The 7,888-nt window shown below is 47.4% G+C and overlaps 3 protein-coding genes across 4 annotated transcripts; all 3 read left to right on the top strand.

Annotated features, from left to right (window-relative positions):
* Nucleotide 1: 1 nt before the first annotated feature.
* LOC141811544 (histone-lysine N-methyltransferase, H3 lysine-4 specific-like) lies at nucleotides 2-1,056 on the top strand (the record flags this gene model as incomplete). The annotated part of the gene is given in 4 exon segments (XM_074699569.1): nucleotides 2-314; nucleotides 415-593; nucleotides 689-733; nucleotides 805-1,056. Coding segments are annotated over 4 exon segments (672 nt in total), but the record flags the coding sequence as incomplete, so codon positions are not given.
* A 2,256-nt stretch (nucleotides 1,057-3,312) lies between these two features.
* On the top strand, nucleotides 3,313-4,737 carry LOC141811778 (E3 ubiquitin-protein ligase ATL31-like). The gene has a single exon (XM_074699829.1). It carries the CDS (start codon nucleotides 3,313-3,315, stop codon nucleotides 4,552-4,554), a length of 1,242 nt encoding a protein of 413 aa, XP_074555930.1. The 3' UTR covers nucleotides 4,555-4,737.
* A 1,361-nt stretch (nucleotides 4,738-6,098) lies between these two features.
* LOC141811810 (purine permease 3-like) lies at nucleotides 6,099-7,628 on the top strand. 2 transcript variants are annotated; one of them, XM_074699865.1, is made up of 2 exons: nucleotides 6,099-6,900; nucleotides 7,115-7,628. In XM_074699865.1, the coding sequence occupies exons 1-2, from the start codon at nucleotides 6,148-6,150 to the stop codon at nucleotides 7,454-7,456; spliced, it is 1,095 nt and encodes a 364-aa protein (XP_074555966.1). In that variant the 5' UTR covers nucleotides 6,099-6,147; the 3' UTR covers nucleotides 7,457-7,628. The 2 variants fall into 2 exon arrangements, with proteins under 2 accessions (XP_074555966.1, XP_074555967.1); XM_074699866.1 differs by having other exon boundaries at nucleotides 6,099-6,967; nucleotides 7,115-7,419.
* Nucleotides 7,629-7,888: the final 260 nt, after the last annotated feature.

The raw sequence follows: 7,888 nt of genomic DNA, 5'->3' as shown, positions 1-7,888 counted from the left end.
CTCCGACCGCCGAACAAAATCCCCGCCGGCTCTTCTTCCTCCTCCGACCGCCGAACCAAAGCCCTGTCGCCTCCCGCCGGCTCTTCTTCCTCCTCCGACCTCTCCTCCGACCGCCGAACCAAACCCCTGTCGCCTCCCGCCACATCCTCGAACGCGACCGGCATTTTTGAAACATCTTAGCGTTTCTGCTTGCCAGAAGGAATACATTCTATACAAGCAGTTAAAGAGATGGAAGCATTTGGTTGTTTACAAATCAGGAATTCATGCACTCGGTCTGTACACATCGCAGTTTATTCCTCGCGGAGCCATGGTAAGTAGTGTCTTAACTCTATTTTGCCCTTTAACTCTATTTTGCCCTTTGCTCGATCGAAGGTGAAAGTAGCATCACACATCTCTTTTGACATTCCTATGTAGTTGAATACATCGGTGAGATTGTCGGGCTACGAGTAGCTGACAAGCGAGAGGTTGAGTATCAATCAGGTAGAAGAATTCAATATAAGAGTGCTTGCTATTTCTTTAGGATTGATCAGGAACACATCATTGATGCCACACGCAAAGGCGGGATTGCCTGATTTGTCAACCATTCTTGCCTGGTAATAGACCTTGTTCCAAGGCCGGTTCTTCTTTCGTTTACTCGTGAAATTTTGATCCTTTCTGTGTTCTTTTTACACAATTGTTGATGATTCAGCCAAACTGTGTCGCGAAAGTAATCACAGTCAGGAATGAGAAGAAGGTAGTTGTGATTTGAACTAAACTACAAATACTCCTTATGTTTGATCTAACTAATGGTGATCCTTCTTACAGGTGGTTTTCTTCGTGGAGCGGGACATAAACCCCGGCGAGGAGATTACTTATGACTACCACTTCAACAGCGAAGAGGAAGGCGAGAAAATTCCATGTTTCTGCAATTCAAAAAATTGCAGACGGTACCTGAACTAAGACTTCTATACCTAAAAACTATTGTTGCTCCAGATTGAAATTTTGAATGTGAATTGTAACTTGTAAATAGTTTCCTTGCTACCAAGGACATGTTCTCTATGAACTTGTAATATATGATTTCATTGCTTTTTTTTTTGTGATGATACGGTTCCTTCAGTTGTGTTCACAATAAGCAATTGAAAACCCTTGGCATCTGAAAGAACAGAGCAAAACAGAACAGAAGTTGGATGATCATTTCACTAACGAAGAGAAGAAGAAATTGTGTTCAAAATCTTGTAAATGTAGAATAAATTGCAGCCGTGCAGTTTAGCTTAGCTACCATTTGCTCATCCTAAATATGAAATGCTAGAATTAGCAGAGTATTGTTAGTGATTTGGTGCTTCATGAGCCCAAGCTCGACTATTTACATTTTGTTTCCGTGCCTAGCAATCAGGTAAGGGGACGTTGAGGTCTGGTAATGAAACCGAAGCTTTGCACCCGGGTGGGGAAGATGATGCAGTGGGGGGGAGAAGGAACTGCAATCTTTGGAAGCTCTGCTCGCAGCTGCAAGAGGGAAAGTAGTACTTTCAATTGATTTATGTATAATTTTAAGTGTTGGAGAATTTTAAGTGATCGTGATGAGTTAACCAAAGTAAGTCCAAAGATAAACACAGTTTATAAAAGAACTGAATATGCTTAATAATTTTTAACTTAATTTGTTAGATAAAACTAGTGTATTGAATACATACATTATCATATCAAACTTGCAGTTTAGAGTTACTCTGAATCAACAAGCATTAGTAGTTTCACAAGTACTCACTCTTGTCACTGTTTTTAGTAGCTTTTACTTAAGTCTGAATAAAGAGTTCAAGGCCAAGCAAAGGCCTAACATACTTTTAACCATCAGAGCTCATGTTCTTGTCCAGTAAAACACCTTGCCACCGGCCGTAGCCGAAGCCAATTTTCCGAGTGTGTGTGGATGTGCGGCGAGCCGGCAACCTATGGAAGTCATGTACTCACTGAACAGAGATGTTGTTGTTCTTGAATTGGCTGAAATTATATCGACGGCAACCCAAGAATGGTTGACAAATCGGGCAATCCCGCCTTTGAGTGTGGCATCAATGATGTGTTCCTTATCAATCCTAAAGAAATAGCAAGCACTCTTATATTGAATTCTTCTACCTGATTGATACTCAACCTCTCGCTTGTCAGCTACTCGTAGCCCGACAATCTCACCGATGTATTCAACTACCTAGGAATGTCAAAAGAGATGTGTGATGCTACTTTCACCTTCGATCGAGCAAAGGGCAAAATAGAGTTAAGACACCACTTACCATGGCTCCGCGAGGAATAAACTGCGATGTGTACACACCGAGTGCATGAATTCCTGATTTGTAAACAACCAAATGCTTCCATCTCTTTAACTGCTTGTATAGAATGTATTCCTTCTGGCAAGCAGAAACGCTAAGATGTTTCAAAAATGCCGGTCGCGTTCGAGGAGGCGGCGGGAGGCGACAGGGGTTTGGTTCGGCGGTCGGAGGAGGAAGAAGAGCCGGCGGGAGGCGACAGGCTTTGGTTCGGCGGTCGGAGGAGGAAGAAGAGCCGGCGGGAGGCGACAGGGCTTTGGTTCGGCGGTCGGAGCAGGAAGAAGAGCCGGCGGGGATTTCGTTCGGCGGTCGGAGGAGGAAGAGGGAAAACGAAGAAGCAGAGGGCGCGGAGTCTCCTGCGTTTTCGGCGAAGGAGGGAAAACGAAGAAGCAGGGAGCGGCGTTTCGGGAGCGGGAGATAGGGTTTTGGGAGCGGGAGGAGGAGGGGGAAAACGCAAAAACCTACGTGGCAGTAAACGTGGCATGACACACGTGGACAGCCACATGTGTCATGCTAGTTTTCCTACTACGTTTTCCTGCTCTCTATCATTTCTCTTTTCCTTTTCACAACGCCAGGAAACAGTCGCAGACTCCGATTCGACCGCCCGTCTAAAATAGTCAAAATCCAAGAGAGGGGGCATAGCACAGCGCAATCAATTGACGTGAACGCGATGCGATGAACGATTGTTCGGGAGGGAATCCAATTCGTTCCGACGTTCGTGCTTCTTACGCGAAGCCTACGTGGCGATCGCATTCAGATTGGAAGCTCGCTGTCTCAGTCGCTTGACGCTCACGTTAGTAGCCTAGAACAAGCAATGGGTCCCATGAATTGTAAGAGGGGTAGATTTTGGGTCATCGTTTGTAGGAATTGCTTTCGTTGAATAAAAGCGGATGTCTACCCTGATAGCGGAGGCTTGGCCCAGCCGCTTGCTTGCCTGCCTTTCTTTCTCGCTTCGATTCGTCGCCTCCTTAAAGTCACCTCCTCTCCACAGATGCAAGTCTGTACAAATCACTCGACGGCTGCCTCCATGGGCACGAAGCGCAGCCGCCGTCCGATTGATCGATCGCTCACCGCCGTCATCCTGTTCCTACTCCTCGCCCCCCAGTGCGTCGCCGCTCAGCCTTCACCGCCATCCAGCAGCGGCATTAGATACTACAACTATGGAAGGTTCAGTCAGGCCATGGCCGTCATCGTTATCTCCATTATCGCCGTCTTATTCGTTCTCTGCTTATCGTGCGTGTGCATTCGCTCGTACCGCGGCGACGTCGAGAGCTTCAGCTTCCACCGCCGCATGGAAGCGGCGGCGCGGCTGTCACGGCCGCAGGGGCTGAGCCCGGAGATGATCGAGACGTTCCCCACGATGGTGTACTCGGAGGTGAAGTGGTTGAAGGCGGGGAATGGCGCGCTGGAGTGCGCGGTGTGCCTCTGCGAGTTCGAGGACGACGAGGCGCTCCGCCTCCTCCACCACTGCAACCACGTCTTCCACCTCGATTGCATCGACGCCTGGCTCGAGGCGCACGTCACATGCCCCGTCTGCCGCGCCAACCTCGCCGAACAAGCGGCCGCCGACTCCGCCGATCACGGCGCGCCTCCAGCGCAAACTCGGGAAACCCCTGCCGCCCCGGCCCCGGACCACATCGCGATCGTCGTCGATCCGGAGGAGGTGGAGGAGAGGAAGGAGGCGGCCATGGAACTAGAGCGGATCAGGAGTCAGCAGCGGGCAGCCCGGTCGCGATCCGGGCGGCCGCTGCCGAGTTTCCTGCGGTCTCACTCAACGGGGCACTCTATGATCCCGCCGATGGAGGACGCTGACCGGTTCACCCTACGGCTGCCTGAGCACATAAGGAAGGAGATTCTCTCCGCCCGGAAGTTCCACCGATCCACCAGTTGCTTCGCGCTCCAGACCTCCGATGAAGGGAGCTCCCGATCAGGCCGCCGAGGCCGCGGCGGAGCGGAAGGCAGCAGCCGCGGATCGAGGAGCATCCGTCTCGTTAGATCAGATCGCTGGCCGTCGTTCTTTCTTCGAAATATGTCCTTCAAGATCCCGTCATGGGCGACGGGGAAGAGAGGGGAGGGCGAGAATTCAGTCTTGCTCTCAGTGAGGAAGGGGGAAATGGACATTTCCGGCAAGGGAAAGATAGCGTATCCGAGGGCGCCCTTGGAAGGCTACGGATCCGGTGACGCTGTCGCCTCCACCGCCACCGCCACCGCCACCGCCACCGCCGGCAACATAGAATCTTCCAGCGCGGCCCAAAGTCGCCATGGATGACCCGATTGAGTTAATTTCCAAGTGTTAATTCTTCACCAAAAAAACACTTTCCATAAATCACCAAAAATCCAATGGTGAATTTGTTAATTAAATGGGGTGGACGCGTTGTGCACATAAAAATATTATAAAAAATTAAAATTGCAATTTTCTTAGGTCTTGGATTCAAATTTGGAGCGTTGCTGTTTTTCGTTTGTTAATTAAAATTGTCGATTCCAAGGATTATTATTTTTAAATCATGAATTAATATTCCTTAAGTAATTAATGTATCCGGTATTTTATTACAGTCTTTTTTAGAAATAACTAATCTTTCCCATATTATATAAACATTTAAATACATTTATTTCATTAAAAAATTTATTTGCATGATACATTTATTATTTAAAAAAATATGACATTTATTATTTCCTAATATCATTATGATGGTCAACGAGAAAGCGAAGAGAAAATTGCTTTGTGCTGACCTCTGTCTATATAACTGCTGCATGATCTCTAACATACGAAAGTCTCCACGGACATTAAGATCGAGGCACGTCAGAATATGGTTGACTTGATCCTATATTCAGATTCTGTATTTGCTCTTCAAGTTCGGTCAGATCCAAACCCTTGATTCTACTCAGGAGCCCGACCACTCAGAAGCCAGCCCACTGGGAGCTTGACTCGACCACTCATCCAGTCCACTCAGAAGTCCGACTCAACATAAGATATCCCTAGGGATACGCACACTTTCCTAGGGTTTGCATTTACATTGAGGCTAGCTCCGATTTCAAGACTCCACTCGGCCGTAGTCCGGTCCGATCCTTGCTCATCCCGACTCAAGGTCAACTTCTCCACCGACTAGTCTCACCCTACCAACATCAAAACAATTCCTTTCCTGTTTTTAGTCAATCAATCAAATCACCATCAAAAAGTTAAGTTATATATGATAGGATAACTGATGCTATTTGTTATCACAATATGATGTTTAATGATGCGATCTCATGCTATTATAACAATAATGAAATATTTTTCACACCCTGATGGGATATATCTTCTGACAAAATCTCGACGGATGCAATATTCTTCATAATTAACAACAAGACATACATATATGACTCTCTCACTCTCACCTATATAATCTCCTTGATATAAGTACACATAGGGACATCTTCATCACGCTCCTCCATTCAAATTTATTATTCTTCTTCCAGTGACTAACTTGAGTGTCAGAGCGGTTAAACTAGGACAATCCTGATCTTCCTTCTCACCGTGGTGGTGCTTGTAGGGTTCTGGAGATCACTGTCTTCTTCCTCCTCCTCGTGCAATCAACTTCGGTGTTGAATGGTCGTTGACGTGTTCCCGGAGTTATCTCAACCTGAACAAATTTATTATTATTTTTATTTATAATATATTTTTTCTTTTTTCCTTTCTTTTTTAATTTATAATAGCTTTAAAATATTTCACTGGGCCTTATTTGACTGTGTTTTTCACTCAAATCTCTTCACCTCTGTTTCATATTTAAAGCTCTCTGCTTTCTATCTGGTGGTCACTGGTAGATCGAGTTCTAACGTGCTCGATTAGATACACAGCACTAGCGGCAATATCTTGTTCAATTCCATGATCGACCACTCCATGGATTCGGAAGGACAAGCCTCCAACAACGAGCAGGGGGACAAGGCTGGACTCCAGCGGAGGGCGCCGCTCATCCTCCTCAACGTGATCCTCATGGCGCTAGGCAACACCGGCGGCCCGCTCCTCGTCCGCCTCTACTTCCGCTGCGGCGGCAAGCGCCGGTGGCTATCCAGCTGGCTCGGCACCGCCGGCTGGCCCGTCATCCTCCTCACCCTCTTCTGCTCCTACCTCCGCTGCCGCCTGAGCGGCCGCCACACTAAGCTCTTCTTCATCACCCCGCGACTAGTCCTCTCCTGCGCTGCCGTCGGCCTCCTCACCGGCATGGACGACTTCCTCTACGTCTACGGCCTCTCCTTCCTCCCCGTCTCCACCTCCGCCCTCCTCGTCTCCACCCAACTCGCCTTCACGGCCCTGTTCTCGTTCCTCCTCGTGAAACAGCGTTTCACGGCCTACTCGATCAACGCGGTGGGGCTGCTGACGGTGGGCGCGGCGATACTGGGGCTCCACGTGAGGTCGGATCGTCAGGAGAACGAGACGAGGAGGGAGTACTACGTCGGATTCGCGCTGACCCTGGCCGCGGCGGCGCTCTACGGCCTCATCCTGCCGCTGATGGAGCTGATGTACGCCAAGGCGAAGCAGGCGATCACGTACACGCTGGTGCTGGAGATGCAACTGGCGATCGGAATATTCGCTTCCTCATTTTGCATGGGCGGGATGCTTCTCAATAAGGATTTCCAGGTGCGATGCATGATTCCAATCAACCACATCGCTAGTGGAACCACCAACAAGAAAGCGTTAACTCCAAGTAACCATTCTACTGCCCAAAAGAAAAATTAAAGCCCAAATCGAAATCTCAACCGGCACTCATGAACAAATTAATTAAATATTCAGCTTCATGCGAATCCAAACAGGGGTGGTTCATTGTTTTTTTCTTCTGATTTTGGAGTTGCAGGCGATTCCCGAGGAGGCGAAGGAATTTGGACTGGGAAAGGTGAGATACTATTTGGTTCTTGTTTGCAGTGCCGTCTTCTGGCAGTTCTTCTTCTTGGGCACGGTGGGAGTCATCTTCTGCGTGAACACGCTGCTCGCCGGCGTCCTCATCGCGGTGTTCATTCCGGTGACGGAGTTGTTGGGCGTCGTCTTCTTGAGGGAGAGGTTTAGCAGCGAGAAGGGGATGGCCCTTGTACTGGCGCTCTGGGGTTTGGCTTCCTACTCCTACGGAGAGTACAGACGATCAGAGAAGGAGAAGGAAGAAAAGGCAGCACTCGATCATCGCAATGTTCAGATTACTTGAGGTTGCCAAGCAGATTCCATCAATGAACATTCAGACAGTACTTCTATATATCAACGATGTCAATGTGCCACGAGAGAAAATGACTTGATTTTACTGGCTAATGATCATAAATTCTACTCAGTGAAAACTGATCGCAGTGATCTCGATTCTTGCAAGAACAGATGATTCTCGTTCTCAATTAATATAATTGTTAAATGTCTTTCAAAGAATTCATGTTATGATCAAAACAATTTACCAAAATACCTGTTTTACTTTTCTAAATTATTGTCTAATTCATTTATTTGTTGCAAAATAGAAGGCATTTCAACCATGAAAAGAAAAAGTTTGAAGGATATTTCGATATTAATTAAACTTGAAAAATATTTTAAAAAGTTGATATTTGCAAAACAAAAAACAAAAACAGGTACAGATTCCATCATTAATGGCATCGTC

The sequence above is a fragment of the Curcuma longa genome, chromosome 17 (genome assembly GCF_044706935.1).
Source record: "Curcuma longa cultivar G26 ecotype Majalengka, Jawa Barat chromosome 17, ITB_CL_G26_1.1, whole genome shotgun sequence".
NCBI classification, from domain to species: Eukaryota; Viridiplantae; Streptophyta; class Magnoliopsida; order Zingiberales; family Zingiberaceae; genus Curcuma; species Curcuma longa.
This window is presented reverse-complemented; position numbering and strand designations above follow the sequence as displayed.

Bases quoted from the DNA above. Each gene is read 5' to 3' on its own strand.
- LOC141811778 (XM_074699829.1), top strand. From the start codon at position 3,313: ATGGGCACGAAGCGCAGCCGCCGTCCGATTGATCGATCGCTCACCGCC.
- LOC141811810 (XM_074699865.1), top strand. From the start codon at position 6,148: ATGATCGACCACTCCATGGATTCGGAAGGACAAGCCTCCAACAACGAG. The intron at 6,901-7,114 runs GTGCGATGCATG...TTGGAGTTGCAG, and splicing joins TTCTCAATAAGGATTTCCAG to GCGATTCCCGAGGAGGCGAA.